This window comes from Hipposideros armiger, unplaced genomic scaffold (genome assembly GCF_001890085.2).
Source record: "Hipposideros armiger isolate ML-2016 unplaced genomic scaffold, ASM189008v1 scaffold_390, whole genome shotgun sequence".
NCBI classification, from domain to species: Eukaryota; Metazoa; Chordata; class Mammalia; order Chiroptera; family Hipposideridae; genus Hipposideros; species Hipposideros armiger.
Window position 1 is genome coordinate 145,865 of NW_017731740.1, and position 19,389 is coordinate 165,253.

Consider the following 19,389-nt stretch of genomic DNA (forward strand, 5'->3'; position numbering starts at 1 on the left):
TGTGTGTGTGTGTGTGTGTGTGCGTATATGTAAATCATATATATATATGGTTTATTATGAGAAATTGGCTCGTGTGACTATGGAGACTGAGAAGTCCCACAATCTGCGGTTGTAAGCTAGAGACCCAGGAAAGCTGGTAGTATAGGTGCAGTCTAAACCCGAAGGCCTGAGAGCGAGGGGAGGTGATGTAATTCTCAGTTCCAGGGCGGAAGGAGATGAAATGAGATGGCCCCGCTCAATCAGTGAGGCAGGAAAAAAAGGGAATGAATTCCTCCTTCCTCTGCCTTTTGTTCTATGCAGGCTCTCTATGGACTGGATGATGCCCACTCACACTGGGGAGGACGATCTACTTTACTGAACCTACTGATTCAACTGCTAATCTCATCCGGAAACACTCAGAAATAATGTTTGATCTGGGCATCCTGCGGTCCGACAAGCTGACACATAAAATTCACCACCACAGTTTGATTGTTCTTATATATAGCAACAATTGTTATACAAATAGTAATCAGTTATTTTAAATCAGTCACTAAGAATAAACTTTAATGATGAGCTACAAAATCAAAGAACAGCCTTTGCATCTGTGCTGTTGGAAGCTCTGCTAGGTAGGACTGTATAATACTCCAAAGAGGCAGTGTACATGTGAGGCCTCTCAAGCAGTTAAGAATCCGTAGGCAACAGCATGGTGGCAGTGCCACCCGTCTATGGATAAGGTCGACAAGGACAAAAAGAACCTAACTGGATTCAGACCATTTATTATACTTACAAAACAGCAAAAGGGAGATCAGCATGATGTCCCTAGTCACAGAGGTCAGATAACCACAGGTTTATGAGTGGTGGGTCACCCTGCATTGACAAACCAACTTGCAACCTCAGCCAAGTACTTTCAGAGATTTACACAGAAGCCGGCAGCTGGACCCTAAGGTGGTGAGGGGTTGGGGGAAAGAGAAGAGAGGGCAACATGAAAAGCCCTTGTCTCAGCTGAAACTAGGAAAGTGAAGGAGAAACACCTTGTGGGAGTCTCCTCCAAGACGGATGGGGGAGGAGGCCTTGCTCCAGGAGGAATCGCAGGGCATTCCACCAAGACTCCAGCCAGATGGCAGCCAGGACTTGCCTGTGTGACCAGGTGGAGACATATGAAGTGGTCAGGGGGCCTTGGCAGAGCTGTTCTGTTAAAAAGAGAAATGTGGAAGACCTTAAGTCAGATGCTAACAAAACTAGTCTGAGATATCTTTTTTTTTCAGTAAACTATTTTTAAGAGGTTTTTTGTTTGCTTTTTGTGTTTTGGGGTTGTGTGTGTGTGTGTGTGTGTGTGTGTGTGTGTGTGTGTGTGTGTGGTTTTTGTTGTTTTTTTGTTTGTTTGTTTTTTATTTTTTTTTAGAGAGGAGGCCTAATGTGATGTGATGCTAGACTTTTGATTTTCTATAGGTCCTATGGAGCCAACACCAATTTTGGAAATAAAGTATTTGATAAATAAAGTGCATGATATGAAATGGGCAGCAAGTAAGTGTTCAAAATATTATATATATATATATATATATATATATTTTTTTTTTTTTAGAATTATTTAAAGTATAGATATATGAATTAACTTATCACAATTCTTTCTGAAGCAATATGAGAGCAAGTGATTGAGAAGCACTTTTAAGATAGAAATGTGTACATATGTCTGTGTATATGTTTTAGGTGAAAAAAATGTAAGTAACATTTTACTTTGTACAATAGTATTTATTGAGCATCTTTTATGTGTTAGGTAATGTGCTAGATGCTAGGTATGTAAGAATGGAGAAACTATTTTTCTCCTTCTCTCCCTCCCTCCCTCCCTTCCATTATTCAACAGATAACTGTATTTATTGAATTCTAAGTGTTGGGGATAAAGCAGTGAACCAAAGTTCTAATGGAGGAGGCAGACAACAAACAAAAAAAGTAAAATATATAGTATGTCAGATGATAAAGTGTGCCGTGGACAAAAATAAAGCAGGGAGGGGCGGGAGGGGTGCAGGGGTGGAGTGACAAACCCCCCCCCCCCAAAAGGTGACATTTGAGCAAAGAGCTGGAGGAGGTGAAGGACTGAGCCATGCAGACAGAGGCTCAGGGAAGAGTGTTTGGAGGTCAAGGCCCTCAAGCAGGAGTGCACTTGGCATGTTAGAACCACAAGGGAGCCCAGTGCAGCGGAAGCCCTTTGAAGGAAGGAGAGAATGGCAGGAGAGGGGAGATGGCTACAAGCTTGTAGACTGAACTAAAGATACTCCTTGTCCTGAAAGCTTCCTGGAGGAGGTGCCATGTAGGCTGCCTTGAAAGAGGAACTGGCCAGTTAAAAGGTGGGAAAAAAGCATTCCAGACAATAGAGCAGCAGCTTCCTATGAACCTGGAAAAGGGAGGTTAAAGTAGTTCAGTATCATGGAGTGACAGTGTGCCTACAATGGGAAAGGAGAGCCGTAGAGATGAGGTTGACAAGGTCGCTGGGACCTGAACAATCATGGACCACTGTATATAATATTCAGAGGATATTCTGAGAAGGACGGCTAATTTATTTCAGACAGTAGATCTCAGCCTTGGCTGCATCACTCCTGATGCTCTGCCCTACCTCACAACCTTTTCTTTTTTAATTTTAATTTTTTCAGTTACAGTTGACATGCAATGTTATTTTAATTTTAGGTGTACTGCATAGTGATTAAAACATTTGCATAATTTACAAAGTGATCACCCCGATAAGTCTAGTACACATCTGACACCATACATAGTTATTACCATATTATTGACTATCTTCCCTATGCTGTACTTTACATCTCCCTATTTTGTAACTGCCAATTTGTACTTCCTAATCCCTTCACCTCTTTCACCCTATCCCTCCAACCCAGCTCCCCTCTGGCAACCATCAGTTTGTTCTCTATGAATCTGAGTTTGTTTCTGTTTTGTTTGTTCATTAATTTTGTTCTTTAGATTCCACATACAAGTGAAATCATGTGGTATTTGTCTTTTCCTGTCTGATTTATTTCACTTAGCATAATACCCTCTAAGCCAGTGGTTCCCAACCTTCCTAATGCCTCGACCCCCTAATACAGTTCCTCATGTTGTGGTGACCCCCAACCATAAAATTATTTTTGTTGCTCCTCTATAGCTGTAATTTTGCTACTGTAATGAATCGTAATGTAAATATCTTTTTGTTTTCCGATGGTCTTAGGCGACCCCTGTAAAAGGGTCGTTCAACCCCCAAAGGGGTCGCGACCCACAGGTTGAGAACCACTGCTCTAAACTGTAAATTCTAATCTCTGGTGGCCAGAAGCAGGCTGCCCCGCTGGCTGGTCAGACAACTCAGGGAAAAAGGCGTTTCCCTTAGGGACAGCCTTAGGGACAGGAGTAGATCCCATACAGATGCAAAACCCTCTCCCAAGTCACTGGCCAGGCATGCAGGCACACAGCTTGAAGTAAAAAGAACCACTGAAACTGGTATGCATACTAAATGTATAGTAAACAGACTCATTAAGGTTTGGCAGTAAGGGAGGAAAGCAAAGCAAAGAAAAACTTTCAAAAAGTCCCAAGGCAAACTACACTGTCAAATCGAATTACACTAGAGATTTAAATCTCAAAATAGTAGATATAGTGTCACCACTACACTTTGGACCCCAGCATGCATTTCCCATCGTCCAGGAACTTAAAAAATTTAAACATGAAAATCAGTCCCAGTATGGTTTGCTAACGTTTGCCTTTTGTCCTTTACTTGGAAATTCACTGATATCAGTATGAAAATATTTTTGAGGAGAAAATTAAAAACCAAGGGATTGACATGTAGTTTAAAATGTAGTTTTGTGCAAGAACATGTTAAAACGTCTTGGGGTTTTTCTTCTCTGTCCCTTGCATTTTTAGATGTTGTTGCATCCTTAGACGTTTCAAATCAGTAAGTTCCTAGACACTGACGGTTCTTCTGGTCACTTTGTTCTACAGTGTTTGCATTTAAATGAAGAGTCAGAAGTGCCTCATATAACCCAGAAATTTGTTTCCAAAGTTCTTTGAAAATTTAATCAAATGTAAATCATAACCCCAGTCCGTGTGTCTGCAGACTTGGAGTGACTTTGGGTTTGCTCCCTGGAGAATGAGGTCAGATTGAATAGGTGTGTAGTCCTGTGCCCTTATCGTAATTGAAAACTAGTTAGAGTGTTTGCATCATGTGTTCAGAATGTACAATTAAGTTCATGAACTTGTTGCAGTGATGTTGCTAACCTTTTTTTGATATCAGAGGGATTATTCATTATGAATTTGTACCAACTGGACAAACAGTTAACCAAGTTTACTATTTGGAAGTGCTGAAAAGGCTGCATGAAAAAGTTAGACGACCTGAACTTTTCACCAACAATTCATGGCTCTTGCATCACGACAATGCATCAGCTCATATGGCTGTGAGGGAGTTTTTAGCCAGTAAACAAATAACTAAATTGGAACACCCTCCCTACTCACCTGATCTGGTTCCCAATGACTTCCTTCTTTACTAAAAAAAGAAATATTGAAAGAAAGACATTTTGATGACATTCAGGACATTAAGGGTAATACGACAACAGCTCTGATGGCCATTCCAGAAAAAGAGTTCCAAAATTGCTTTGAAGGGTAGACTAGGCGCATCAGTGCATAGCTTCCCAAGGGGAGTACTTCAAAGGTGAGGTATGTACCATATTTACCCATGTATAAGATGCACCCTTTTTCGAAAAATTTGGGGTCTAAAAACTGGGTGTGTCTTATACAGTGGTTGTAGATTTTTACTTGCATTTCCCACTGAGGACAAGGCAAAATATGAAGACAGTGATTCGTCATCAGACTCAGATGAGGACAAGCTAATGGTTGGGAGTTTTGACAGTGATGAGGAGTTGTATGAATTTTATGATGAATAAAACTTGATTTCAATAACTGTATGTAATGCATTTTGTTTCAAATTTCGGGCCCCAAAATTAAGGAGCATCTTATACATGGGGAAATATGGTAGCTCTTTTTCCAGGATGTTCACCAACTTAGTTGTCCAACTTTGTGTTTTTGCTTTATAAAGAGGAGAAAAGATGCAAAATACCAGCCTTCTCATTCCTGATGAGCTGTGCCTAGAGACAGGTCGGGGGAGACGGGAGCGGTTTAAACAAACGCTGTCAACCGTCCAGGTTTCTAGAAATTACCGAGAGAACAGAGGTATATACAAAAAAGGAATCCCAAGTGAGGTCCGCGCCCTGGGGAGACCTCTCTGGATTTCCTGCTAACAACCTCTTGAGAAATAATGAACATCGAGCGAAGAAGAGAATAACTCATTTAAATTCCCTTCCCTCCACTTTTCCAGTTGCTGCCGCGCTAGCAGCTGACAATACTCTGACGCGGCCTGGAGGACCCCAGCGGCGCCTACAGCAGGGCGGGTGCCACTCACTCCCCAACCCCGCCCTCCCGTGCCGACAGCCAATGGAAGCCGGCCGGGCTTGGGAGCGCGGCCAATGGGAGCTGGCGGGCAGGTGAGCGCTGCCCTTTAAGGAGCGGTGGGACGCCCGGGACCAGGCAACCGAGCCTCGGAAGTGCGGGAGCCGCGCATGTCACCGCTATGTCCCTGCAGGTGAGCCAGAAGGTGGTCAAGGCCTCGTGGGAGGGCGTGCTCCCCCGAGGGAAGCGCTCAAGGGGGCGTGGGGCCGGCGTGACGGCCCCCCGGGCGGAGGCGCATCTGGGTCTTCTCGCTTTGGCCAGCAGCGCCCGCGTCCTCGTCCCCGCCGGGAGCGGTCCGCGGGGACTCTGAGGACACCCCCACCCCTTAGCGAGCGCCCCCTTATTGCAGTAGAGACCGCACTGGTGCCGTCTCTTGACGGCGGGCCAGGGTTCCCTATGGCAACTCTTGTGAACTCTGGGGACTGGTTAAGTGCAAAGTAGGCGCCAGCCCAGGGAGGGAGGACGCCGTGTGGCTCCCTGAGGTCTAGGCAGCCCTGCTCCGCCGCTCTTTCCTTCTTGGAGATGGAGGCGCGGGCGGGGGTGGCCTCACCCGGGCCCCTTTGCTCCTTGGTGCATCCAGGGGCTCTCTTAAGGCAAGGTTAGAGATCTGTTCAACTACGATTTCAAAATACCGTTTTTCTGATATGTGAAAAAATACGTGTTTAGAGTGGAAATTTGGGGGAAAGAGAACAAATATAAAGTAAAAACCTGGGGAATTCCTTCACCCAGGTGATAACCGCTGGTTACATATGTATATGTGAGAAGTGTGTATGTGTGCATGTGTGTGCGCGCATGCAGGCATGTTTATGTATATGTACCTGTGTTCATATATCTGTGTATATGTACACATGCCAATTATGGTATTTGTATGTACACCTTTGTTCCTGTACGTAACGCTATGTTATGAGCATTTTCTCATAATTAAATATTATTATAAAATATATTTTAAAATACCTACATACAAATTTTATGGAATGAGCATGGCGCACTTCATTAACCATTCTTCAGGCAATATGTTATGGCGGGTACTCCAGTCAGTGGTGTTCAATCCAAACCTCCCCCACTCCTAGTCTGTGACATAGATACTTAACCCCTCTGTGCCTCAATTTTCCTCATTTAAAAATGGAGAAGAGGGACTATTGAGAGTAAATGAGCTGCATGTATACAACATTTAAAACAGTGCCTGGCATGTGCTAAGTGTGCAATAAACGTGTCCTTGAACATTTAGATATTTTTATCTTATGTATGACATAATTCATATTTGAACATTCTGCAAAATAAGCAAACCTTTCAACGTCAAAACTTTCTTTCTCTTTAGCTTAGTACTTTGTTTCATTTTGCTAGGCAAAACAAATGGGGTTTCTAATTCAGCTATAACCTCCAAATTTTATTTTAAAATTACAATATGTTTACTTCCACAGCAAAACTTTTCAGTGAGCAGACAGTCACGTAAACTGGACTTATTTCTCCCTTAGATGATGAAGCTAAAAGGCAGACTGCTTCTTCAAGAAAATGTATCTTTTCGTGTCTAGGGGACTTATGATTTTACAATGGCACATAACTAACTCCTTTCCCTCCACACACACGTTTGTAGGTGCTGAGAACCGTGCAGTTCCTTGAGTGAGAATTGATGATCTCCCTAATTCAGGTCCTCAGTGGGAAAGGACTGCTCACAAAGGCATTGTCAGCCCATGTGGAATGACCACATTCTCTGTTTGCAGAAAGCAAAGCTAGATTAGGTGAGCGTCACCCTCAGAGGCTGTCTTCAGCTGTGGTGATATTTGAAAGGAAGTTTACAGAGGTCAGGGAGTCAGTGCTCCTAGGTGTTCAGAGACTCATTCCATCTCCATGCAGTCAGGATGCTCTTACTGTGAGTGACGGTGGTTACACTGGAGTCACTGCTTTACCACGGGTGTGGCCAGGGGGGCCTTGTCAACACATGAACAGGAAAGGGTGTAGGGAGAGGCCTGAAGGCAGCTTGTTTGGAAGAATCTCCACATTTGCCCTGGAAATGATGCACACATGCATTCAACCAGGATGCTGGGGACCGGGCCCCAGGACAATCAACTCTGCAGAGGCTGAAATTCCCCAACGACAGTAGTGAGCCCTCATGTTTAGAAACATCACTAAGTGTCCCTTTTGCCTAGAATGCTTTGGAGCTAAATATGAACAGCAGTACATTTAAAAGCTGCTTCTCACCTATAACTTTCAGCACCACCCGCCCCCGCCCCCACCCCCAACACCCACTCACATATTCATTTATTCAGCAAGAGGCTCTGACAGGCTCTACCACCTGCCAGCACTCTGTAAGGCACAGCTCTTGCTGCCAGGATGAACATTTATGCCCACACTCTCCTGCAGATATGTGGAGGAGCAAGCAAATACAGTCCCACCCAGCCTTTATGTTGAGCCCTAATAAATGCTGACCATGGTGCCTGAACCCTTCCCTGCTCCCGCCTATCCCACAAATGCTGACCCTTTTGCTCTGCCAAGCTCTGTCTCCTCTGGGAAAGTTTCTTCCACACCTGCTGCCGCTCCCGCCCCTTCGTTCCCAGAGCACCCCAATAACACATGATCATTGTTGACTTTGTCACTTCCCAGGAGACCCTGAGCTCCGTGAGAGCTGGCAGCCCCTTTCATTCTGGCTGCCTAGCAGGTGTTCAACACCTCTGTCAGTTAAACAGTATGACACAAGGGATGAGCTCTGGGTGGGTGGAGCCAACAGTGAAATCAAGAATATTTACATTCTTAATTATATTTTATCATCGCACCTTCCCATTGAGGTTGATAGGGTCTTTTTTTCAGCTGATGCTGAATCTCTGAGGAGCTTATTGTATTGGGTTGTCGGAAAAGTCATGATGCATGTTTGCAACAGATGGCACGAGTTCATTTTTGGAAGTACTAGAGTCATTCACATCTATGTTATTGCTATGTCATTTGACAGCTGACAGTTCTAGCTTCATTCTAAAAAAAAAAAATTAAGTGATTTGGCTGAGTTTTAGAGGTTTTACAACAAGTTGAAGATGGAAGACCGAAATGTGCATTTTTGCCATATTTTACTGTTTTACTTCCATAAAGGGAAGAATGTGTGACAAGCTTGTGAAAAATTGCATAAAGTTTACAGTGACAATGCTCTACAAGAATGTCAGTGCCAAGGATGGTTCACGAAATTCCATGCTGGTGATTTTGATCTCAACGACGCTCCTCGGTCAGGGAGGCCCACCGAAGTTGATGATGACAAAATAAAGACATTGATCAAGTCAAGCCCATGTTACACGACACAAAAGATTGCAGAAACGTTGAACATCCATCATTCAGGTGTTCACAACCACCTGAAGAAGCTGGGATACGTAAGCAAGCTCGATATTTGGGTTCCGCATAAACTCAAAGAAGTTCATTTGAGGGCGCACATAAATATCTGCAATATGCTCATTAAACGTGAGGAAAACGATTGTTTTTTGAAGTGACTAACAACTGGTGATGAGAAGTGGATTGTTTACAACAATGTAGTGTGCAAACGGTCTTGGTCCCGACGTGATGATTCACCTCAAACAACATCGAAAGCAGACATTCATCAGAAGAAGGTTATGCTCTCAGTGTGGTGGGATTTTAAAGGTGTCATGTTTTTTGAGCTCCTACCAAGGAACCAAACAATCAATTTGAATGTGTACTGTTGGCAATTGGACAGTTTGAAGGAATCCGTCATTCAGAAACGTCCAGAGCTTGTTAATTGTAAAGGAGTTGTGTTCCATCGTGACAACACGAGACCACACACAAGTTTGATCACCTGTCAAAAATTATTGGAACTTGGGCCGGCCGAGTGGCGTGATGGTTAAGAGCTGGCTTGGGATGCCAGAGGGCCCTGGTTCGGATCCCACATATGAGGGCCAGTGACACTGCCCTCCACAGCTAAGATGCTGAACAACAGCTCAACCTGGAGCTGGGCTGCCCTGAGTTGCCGGTGATGGCATAGGCTGCAGCCCCTGTGGTAGTGGGTTGCCATGGGCTACCGTGTGTAGCCAGCAGCCAGTGTGAGTGGCCAGCAGCTGCAGTGAGCAGCCATCCAGAAGCTGGCGACTGATCTGCCTCGCCCGGGAAGAGCGCAGTGATGGTGCCAACTTGGGCCAGTGAAGCAACGTCCACCACAACTAGACTGAAGAAGAAAAGGACAGCAACTTGTCTGTTACCCTTCCCCCAATTCCCCAGCACTGTTCCCATCCCCCCAATTCCCCAATTAAAAACAAAAATCTTAAAAAAAAAATTATTGGAGCTTGGATGGGACTTGTTGCCACCATACTCACCTGACCTTGTCCCGTCAGACTTCTATTTGTTTCACTCTCTTCAAAACTCCTTGCGTGGTATAACGTTCAATTCAGGTGAGGCTGAAAATCAGCACCTTGTTCAGTTTCTCTCAAATAAAGACAGGTCCTTCTATGAACAAGGAATTATGAAGCTCACTGAAAGATGGCAAAAGATTATCGAACAAAACGGGCAATATATCATTGATTGATATTTGTTCTTTATATAAATAAATGACCTTTGAAAAACATAGACAAAATACATCATGACTTTTCCGACAACCCAATACAATAGTTGCTCCCACAGCTGTGTGTGTGCGCCTCGGAGCTAGAATTCAAATCCACATCTTGATGTGAGGCCAGTGTTTCTTCCGTTATAGCTCATGATGGATAGACGGGGAAAGGCGTCAGAGAGCAGGGCACATGGGAACCACGCGGCAGAGCAGGAGGGTACCAAGTGTAGAAGCCCAGGAAGGGCATGCTGGGCAGAGAGCGTGATTGTGGGCTTTGCTCTGGAAACAGGCTCCTCTACCTAGGGAGGGAGGAGAGGGAGCCCTGAATCTGCATGTGTCAGGGGCTGAACTCTTCCACGGAGAGGGCTCAAGACTTTTGTGACATTGCCAGATGGTCCCACACTGCCCCCCCCCACCCCGAAATATGAAGAACAATTTTCTAGAAACTGCTTCCTGGAAGGCAGGAACCTAGCGTGGTTTTCGAGAAGCCTTAGAACCCTAATCAAGGCTTGGCTTGCCGAGAGGAATGGAGACCCTGTCACTGAAAATGGTATGTGACTTTACAGCAAAAAGAACACAGGAGACCCCTGATAAGCCTGAAGGGGAACATCCCATCGCCTCTCTGAGTAGCCCAGCCACTAAGGTAGCATTTTCACTTTAGCCTTATTACAGACACAGTGTGTGCACATTATAGAAGATTCGGAGAGTAGAGAAAATATTTATAAACCAGAAAACTTGCCAATAATCAAAGGTAATTTTTACATAGTTTAGTATATTTTTCTAGTTTTTATTTTTTCTATATTACACACAAAGCTGAATGTATAAAAACAACTTTGTATTCCTTGTTAAATTATAAAGTATTTTTCATTGCAAGTACTTTTTTCTAGAACTAGTTTTTTTTTCTTAAAGAGCATTAGAAGAAAAATAATAGTAGTTAAACTTTATTGACTGCTCACTATGTGCTGGGTACTATTTTAAATATTTTACATGTGTTAACTTATTTAAATCCTCCTAAGAACCTCTTAGATAGGTGGTGTTATTGGCCCATATCCCGGATGAAGAAACAGAGAGGTTAAGTAATTTGCCCAAGGTCACACAGCTCTGAAGAAGTGAAGCTGAGATTCAAACCAAGGCAGTCTAGCTCCATGACATTATGTATGAAGCAGCAGAAAGTTTCCTAGAAAGACACTCAGAGGGCCATGAGGCAGGGTAGTTGTCCCTCATCACATGCACCCGTGCTTCTCAGACCCTCTGTAGGGAATAATTAGGAAGCTGGGCCATTTTCAAGGTTGGAGACCCTGGCTTCTGGTTTACAAGTGATTTTTGTTCATCACACACACAGAAAACTTCTAGTTGGGTACAGCTCCATCTTAGGCGCTGGATGGAAATTTTATCCAGCAACTCGGCTGAGATCACTGCAGTTCTCGTTACAGTAAGGCTATCCGCTTTCTCTGCTGGGCCTTTGGATCTTTGGATCAAAAGGGAGCGCTGGCTTTGGAGAAAGAAAATACGGGGTAGAGGTAGAATGCCTTGTTGAGCTTCTCTTATTTGATACCTGACAATTCCTGCTTACCCCCGGTTTAAAACAACACAAGGTAAAACACAGTTCATTAAAAAAAAAAAGGAAACCTATTAAGGAAAACAACCATAGCCTTTGTATAAAAATGAAGAGATTAAAAATGGGACAGGAACAAAGTTTCCAGGAGCGGTTTGTCTCTATGAGGGATATGCCAAGGGGTCAGCTGCTGGCCAAATCCTGGGCTGAGGGTCCCAGGCCAGCCTGAAGGTCTTGGGGAGTTAGGTAGGTCAGGGTCCAGAGTTAAGTCACGGGAGGGGAGGACAAGGTTTATTACAAAGTTTATATGCAGAGTTTCCAGGAAGCCATTTTCTTTTCACTAGTCAGATCAGAGTTGGCTGAACAACTTCTCTTTTTTGTAAACATTTCTTGAAAGAAGTCTTAAAAGTTTTGGCCTCAATGTTTAAAGGAATCTATATATACAAGCAACTGAAGGACATCAGAAACATTTCCCTTCAGAAACTAGCTAGTCCACCAAATAGGTATAGTAATACTGATGTTGGAGAATGTGGGCAGAGAGGCACTGGGAGATAGATGCCCACACAGGATATTAATTGGTAGCAAAGCTATTGCATGTGACAAAGTGTGGATTTAGGAAGAGGAGAAAGTGTCCAAGAGGGTGATTGAGAAAGCTGCATTGAATGTAATGCCATTACATTTTTTAATAGAAAATTTTATTTATGTGCTTTTTAACTTATAAGAGCAATGTGTTGAAATTTCTCTGACGTAATTTTTTTTTCTTTTAAAAAAATCTGTTGACCATCTTCGCCCATTTCTCTCCCACCCTGCCTCTCAGAACCACCAATCTATTCTCCATTTCTATGAGTTTGTTTTTTGTTTTGTTTTGTTAATTGAGATCAGACAGCTTTTGTCTTTCTCTGCCTGGCTTATTTCATTTCATGTAATTCCCTCTTGGTGCATCCATGTTGTCGCAAATGGCAGGATTATTTTTTTATGGCTGATTAATATTCCTTTATATATATCTTATTTATCTGTTCATCTATCGGTGGACACTTTGGTTATTTCCATGCCTTGGCTATTGTAAATAATGCTGAAATGAACATGGAGATGCAGATACCTGTTCGAGGTAATGATTTTGTTTCTTTGGATAAATATCTAGGAGTGGGATTGCTGGATTATATGGTGGTTCTATTTTTAGTTTTTTGAGGAATCTCCATGCTGTTTTCTGTAGTAGCTGTAACAATTTATAATCCCACCACCAGCACACAAGGGTTCTCTTTTCTCCACATCCTTGCCAACACTTGAACGATAGCCATTCTGACAGGTGTGAGGTGGTATCTCATTGTGGTTTTGACTTGCATTTCTCTGATGATTTGTGATGTTGAGCATGTTTTCATATGTCTGTTGGCCATCTGCATGTCCTCTTTGGAAAAATGTCTATGCAGATCCTCTGCCAATTTTTTAATCGGTTTTTTTTTTTGTTTGTTTGTTTTTGGCTATTGAGTTACATGAGTTCTTTATATTATTCTTTTTTTTTTTTTTAGGTTTTTATTGGGGAATTGGGGGATAACAGCGCTGGGGAATTGGGAGGAAGGGGAATAGACAAGTTGCTGTCGTTTTGTTCTTCAGTCTAGTTGTGGAGAACATTGCTTCACTGGCCCAAGTTGGCACCATCATTGCGCTTTTCCCAGGTGAGGCAGATCAGTCGCCGGCTTCTGGACGGCCGCTCACTGCGGCTGCTGGCCGCTCACGCTGGCTGCTGGCCACACATGGTAGCCCATGGCAATCCACTGCCACAGGGACTGCAGCCCACGCCGTCGCCGGCGACTCACGGCAGCCCAGCTCCAGGTTGAGCTGTTGTTCAGCATCTTAGCTGTGGAGGGCAGTGTCACTGGCCCTCACATGTGGGATCCGAACCGGGGCCCTCTGGCATCCCAAGCGAGTTCTTAACCATCGCGCCACTCGGCCGGCCCTATATTATTCTTTATATTTATATCAACCCCTCATTAGATACATGATTTGCAAATATCTTCTCCCATTAAGTAGGTTGCCTTTTCGTTTTGTTGATAGTTTCTTTGCTGTGCAGAAGTTTTTTACTTTGCTGTAGTCCTACTTGTTGATCTTTGCTTTTGTTGCTTGTGCTTTAGGTGTCAAATCCAAAGTTTCATTGCTAAGACCTATGTCAAGGAGCTTACCCCCTATATTTTCTTCTAGACAGCGGTTCTCAACCTTCCTAATGCTGCGACCCCTTAATACAGTTCCTCATGTTGTGGTGACCCCCAACCATAAAATTATTTTTGTTGCTACTCTATAACTGTAATTTTGCTACTGTTATGAATCGTAATGTAAATATCTTTTTGTTTTCCGATGGTCTTAGGCGACCCCTGTGAAAGGGCCATTCAACCCCAAAAAGGGTAGCGACCCACAGGTTGAGCACCGCTGGACTAGGAGTTTCAGTGTCAGGTCTTACATTCAAGTCCTCAATCCATTTTGAGTTGCTTTTTGTGTGTGGTATGCGATAGGGGTCCAGTTTCATTCTTTATATATATATATATATATATATATATATATATATATGTTTTACCCCAAGTCCTTGTTTTTTATTTTATTTTATTTATTTTTTATTTTTTATTATTATTTTTTTAGCTGAGCCATCCTGCCACCTTTTGGCAACTCAGTTCGGGCGGGACTTGAACTGCTGTTGCTCAGAGCTTGCATTCTTGAGCAAGCTCTTAACCAACTGAGCCACTCGGCCAGCCCTCCAGTTTCATTCTTTTACATGTATCTGTCCAGTTATCCAACACCATTTATTGGAGAGACTATTTTCCCCTATTGTATATTCTTGGCTCCTTCACTGTGTATTAATTGACCATTTATGTATGGGTTTATTTGGGGGCTCTCTCTCTTATTCCATTGATCTATGTGTCTATTTTATGCAAATACCATACTGTTTTGATTACTGTAGCTGTATAGTTTGAAATCAGGAAGTGTGATGCCCAGCTTTGTTCTTCTTTCTCAAGATTGCTTTGTGCACTTGGCGTTTTTGTGGTTTCATACAAATTTTAGGATTGTTCTTTCTATTTCTGTGGGAAAATGATATTGGGATTTTGATAGGGATCGCATTGATTCGGTAGGTTGCTTGGGGTAGTGTGGACATCCCAACAGTATTAATTCTTCCAGTCCATGAGTACAGAATCGCTTTCCATTTATTTGTGTCTTCACTTTTTAAATATAGATAAATTGAACATTTTCAGAATTAATTATATTTTGTTCTCCATATCTTGTCTACATATCAGGTAAGTGCCAGGAGACATATCCATGAATTAAAATGAGTTATGATAACACTGATGAAGCCAGAACAGTAAGAGCTCATTTCTATTTGAAATCGCACCACCACCACCACCACCACCACTCCTCTGTGAGTTCCCACTGCTTGGTGGTAAATGCCTCCAAAGCAGATGGGGCTGCTTGAAGTTAGCGAACGCATTGTGTGCCTTTTTTCTCTTTTGCTTTAGGCTGATTTTGACAGGGCTGCCGAAGATGTGAGGAAGCTGAAAGCAAGGCCAGAGGATGAAGAACTGAAAGAACTCTATGGGCTCTACAAACAGTCTGTAATCGGAGACGTTGATATCGGTATTTATTGTCATTTTAAAAATAGTGATATACTTTGGACAGTTGTTTATATAAGCATAGAGTAAAAGGTAAACCTGAAAACATGTCTATCCTTCTTTTGGCAGAGTGTCCAGGAATGTTAGACTTAAAAGGCAAGGCTAAGTGGGAAGCATGGAACCTCCAAAAAGGTTTTTAATTCTTCAATAAGTTCAATAAACTTTCTTAATTTCTCACTACATCTGTCGGTGAGATAATCTGTTTGTATCTTTCTAGGATTATCGAAGGAGGATGCCATGAGTGCCTATATTTCTAAAGCAAAAGAACTGATAGAAAAATATGGAATTTAGAATTCGCCATATGAGAAAACCTTCCTTTTGAAACCTTCATAATGGTATCATGACCTACATTTTGGGGAAAAATGTACTGTTAACTCTACACATCATGAATGCTTTTGCTAGTAACATGAATTGTAACCCTTAATTAGAGGTATGATGAAACTCCACATTTTACTTGCTCAACCCAGGTGGAGTTTTTTTTTTTTACCTTTAAGAAAATTATGTTTATTTAGGTTTCTGAATCATCACATGTATCAAAGACTAATACATAAAGAGGTGATTTTAAATATTCTTTAAAAAAATATTGCTCTGGTAATATATGCACAAAAACATTAACAATTGTTTGTTCTTTTGGTTTGTCTGTTTTTCTTCAGTGGGTTAGTATAACTAGTGTAATCAAAACAGTTTGTAAAGAATCAATAATAAGACTGTGCCTGTGTTGTACCATGTAGTTTTGGGGTTCACACTGACACGGGGCCTGATTCCAGTCCTGGTTCCAGACCTTACTCTGTGATTTAGTTACTAGGTGACCTGAGGCAAGTTACTTAATCTTGCTATGCCTCATCTGTACAGTCAGGAAAAAAAATCAGTCTTACAGAGTAGTAGGAATTGAATGAGATAACTGTAGTTATCCTACCATCGTTTTAAAGCTTATGCTATATAAAATCTAACAACAAATAAGCTAAGTTTTTTAAAAAGATAAAGTCTATCTAAAAGACAAATTTATGAGCCTATAGCTCTTCAAAGAAAAAAAGCTACTATGGAACTATCAACTATTTTTCTTTAAATTTTTACATTTAATACAAATTAAAAAATCAAATGGAAATGTAGTATCTAGTGATGATAAACTGTATAACTGCTGTACCTCTTACATTGAGCTTTATCAGAGTAAAAATGTAGAGTCTGAAATACTATATTGGCCCAACACCCCATCTTTCTTGCTGTTACAGAGGTTCTCTGAAAGAAGATAGTATCACTTTAACCGTTCTAAAATCTGTTTGAGATTCCATAGGCTAAAAATCACCCCTAAATGCTGTTATCTCTATTGTCTGCATAAGGGTTCAGGTTTGGTATGGTATGGTCAGAAAGATAGATAAATTGATAAGTGTCTCCTGTCACTTACCTGATATGTAGACAAGATATGGAGAACAAAATATAATTCTGAAAATGTTCAGTTTATCTTGTACATTTCATATGACTTTTAAGAAGGATAGATTGATTTCATGTGACTTTAAAAAAACAAATCTAGATTGACTGGATGAATTTCCAGGGAATTATGCTGAAAAAGTCCAGTGAAAAAGCCATACCCAATAGGTTTCATACTGTATGATCCCCTTTGTCACATTCTGGAAATGGCAAAATTATAGACCTGGAGGGCAACAAAGTGATTGCCAGGGAGGAGGGCTGTGGGAGTATCTCTAAAAAGGCAGCAGGAGGGGTCCTGTGGTCACAGAGGGGTCCTGTGCTCTGTGTCTTGACTGTACCAATGTCAGTATCCTGGCTGTGATGTCATACACGGTGTTACCATCAGGGGAGACTGCGTAGCTACGTGTTATTTCTTACAGCTGCATGTGGATCTACTGTTATTGCAAAATAAAACGTTTCATTAAAAACAAATCTAGCTTGATTTCTAATCTGTAAAATTGGGGGAAGTAACGCTGATTCTCACCTCTAGGAAGTTTTGCCTTAAGATAGAAGTCTTCCACGATGGCGTCAATGTCCAGCTCCAGCAATGAGAAGACAGCAGCGATAGTCCCGGTCCTTGTAATTGCGAGCCTGGGAACTCTTCAAGCTATCCCCAGGTTGACTTCACCTCCTCCAGGTGGAGAGGCGGGTGACAAGGCCCACCCCAGAAGCCTGGCATTGGCTCCATCGTCAGACTCCCATTTGTGGACTATACAAACTGAAAACTGTTTAAATTAATAATCAAGAATCCAAACTACTTCAGTACTAATCCTTCTTGTAAAGGAACTCTGGAAATCATATCATACCAGAGAGTAAAGTACAGCACAGCGCATGCTAAGTTAAACATTTAACATAATTTTCTTGAGGCTATTTTTAGCTCAAATTTATTACATGAATTAGAACTCAAAGCCCTCATCCCATAATGAATTTTCTATTACTTGTACTTTGTTAAAAAGGAATGACAAATTCTAAAAATTACCTCCTGGATGCATTTCCCTTGATCTTATTTACTAGGACTCTATATGATTTTAAAATCATAACAAAACCATGAACGCATATATTACATGATCGTAAACACATCCACGCTTTAAAAACATGGATCATTTACCAAGCAAGAATTTTGTCGCCAAACTCCCCGCAGATAAGATTCAAATGACATTCTAACCCAAAGATAAAGCACCCCATCAGAAGCATGCCAGAGCCACCTGTCTCCTGTTCCCAGGTACATAAATGCCCCCACAGAGAAATACATTTCTACATAACAAGTGTATAATATTTTAGACTCTGAATAAAACCAATGAGCTACATCTGAAAAATTAAGAAGAGTATCTTGTCACTTTGACTATTTTAAGACCGAAAGGGAAAATCTCTAAACTCAGGCAAACATTGAAAATTCTAGACTCTTGGTTATATAGTTCTTGATGAAGTTCTCATTGGAAGTTTCCATGAGATAAAAGTGGTCTCCTGGAAGCACATGGATATCAGTATTTCCACTGGTTATCTTTGCCCAGGCTAAAAATAAACAAAATTAGATTTAGTCACAAATGATACCGAAAACAACAAAAGATTTACTTCCAGATACTAGCTTTCTAAGACCTGACACCAGGGATAGAGTTACTTCCAAGGTCTCAGGTTCTGGAAGACCTGTATTTTTAATTTCTCTAAGACCTATCAGTACACAGCAGTATGCTATATAGCCTGCATCTCTCATACACGCCCCACCTCTCTCCATTTGCATAAAATTAAACTTGGGCCAATTTTCTACTCATTGCATTACTCTTATGCAGTAATATTCAGTTAGTTGATATTAGCTGAAAACCATCCAACACATATCTCAATAAAATACCCCAAATGATGAAAATCATTTCACCTTTCATATCTTTTATAATGGTGTCATCAGATCCCTGAAAGCATGTTAGGTCACAAGTTAGAATGCCCCAGATAGTTGTAATATCAAAGCTGTAATTAGAAAAGAGCCAGTTAGTAATGTTTCATAATCAGCGTCCCAGGATCTTCTGTTAATAGTGTCCCTTGAGTGAAACGTGATGTGTCCTCTCTTATTTCTTTTGCTGTTTCCAGCAATCCAAACATTTTCCAGCGGTACTTCCACCTGTCAGAGCCCATCTGTGGTCCAGGCCATTTTCTAAGATCATCTGACTTCTGGCACAATACAGATGGCGGCAGGATGGCACCTGAGCCCTCAGTCCAACTCCCGGTGAGGCTGGTTACAACTGGTCCCTTTAACTGCCATTGCCCAGAAACATCTATCTCTCTATTTCCAGCTCTCCATGGTCCATCAGAGAATTGCTATGAACAGAACAAAAGCAGGTTCATGCAAGGAGGGCCACCTATTCTCAATTTAATCACAACAGCAATAAACAATTATTGAGCTAGGTGCTGGCAGCTGTGTTAGCCACTAGGGCCTGTGGGTAAATAAGCACGGTCCCTTTCCTCCTGCAGCATAGAGACTGGCTGTGGAGACAGATATCAATGAAATAATCAGAAGGCTAGAGAGATGCGTATGTGCTACCAAGTTCAGGGTGATGTGCAAACACCTGACAGCTTGGTGTGGGGGTGGCGTCAAGCAAGTTCTCCCTGGGGAGAAGGAGTTGGATCTGAGATCTAAATGAATAGGGCAAAACTTGACATGGAGATAGTCTCAGAGACACAGAGGAAGAACTGAGGGTTGTTAGTTGGGAGGGGGTGGGGATGAAGGAGAGGGGAAGGGATGAGACTATACAAAT

At 42.0% G+C, this 19,389-nt stretch overlaps 2 protein-coding genes across 3 annotated transcripts in view; one reads left to right on the forward strand and one right to left on the reverse strand.

Moving 5' to 3' along the window:
• Positions 1 to 5,516: 5,516 nt before the first annotated feature.
• On the forward strand, positions 5,517 to 17,041 carry ACBD7 (acyl-CoA binding domain containing 7). 2 transcript variants are annotated; one of them, XM_019663419.1, is made up of 4 exons: positions 5,517 to 5,578; positions 15,029 to 15,146; positions 15,251 to 15,313; positions 15,399 to 17,041. In XM_019663419.1, exons 1-4 carry the CDS (start codon positions 5,567 to 5,569, stop codon positions 15,470 to 15,472), a joined length of 267 nt encoding a protein of 88 aa, XP_019518964.1. In that variant the 5' UTR covers positions 5,517 to 5,566; the 3' UTR covers positions 15,473 to 17,041. The 2 variants fall into 2 exon arrangements, with proteins under 2 accessions (XP_019518964.1, XP_019518963.1); XM_019663418.1 differs by lacking the exon at positions 5,517 to 5,578 and adding an exon at positions 6,894 to 6,959.
• Positions 17,042 to 18,020: 979 nt separating this feature from the next.
• Positions 18,021 to 19,389, reverse strand: part of OLAH (oleoyl-ACP hydrolase) — a 20,430-nt gene continuing 19,061 nt past the window's right edge. The window contains exons 6-7 of the mRNA XM_019663413.1: positions 18,516 to 18,604; positions 18,021 to 18,157 (exon numbers count right to left, since the gene is read on the reverse strand). Of these exons, the coding sequence (XP_019518958.1) occupies positions 18,021 to 18,157; positions 18,516 to 18,604 (226 nt within the window). The remainder of the gene's footprint in view (positions 18,158 to 18,515; positions 18,605 to 19,389) is intronic.

Bases quoted from the DNA above. Each gene is read 5' to 3' on its own strand.
- ACBD7 (XM_019663418.1), top strand. From the start codon at position 6,921: ATGATGAAGCTAAAAGGCAGACTGCTTCTTCAAGAAAAT. The intron at 6,960-15,028 runs GTATCTTTTCGT...CTTTTGCTTTAG, and splicing joins GACTGCTTCTTCAAGAAAAT to GCTGATTTTGACAGGGCTGC. The intron at 15,314-15,398 runs GTTTTTAATTCT...GTATCTTTCTAG, and splicing joins AGCATGGAACCTCCAAAAAG to GATTATCGAAGGAGGATGCC.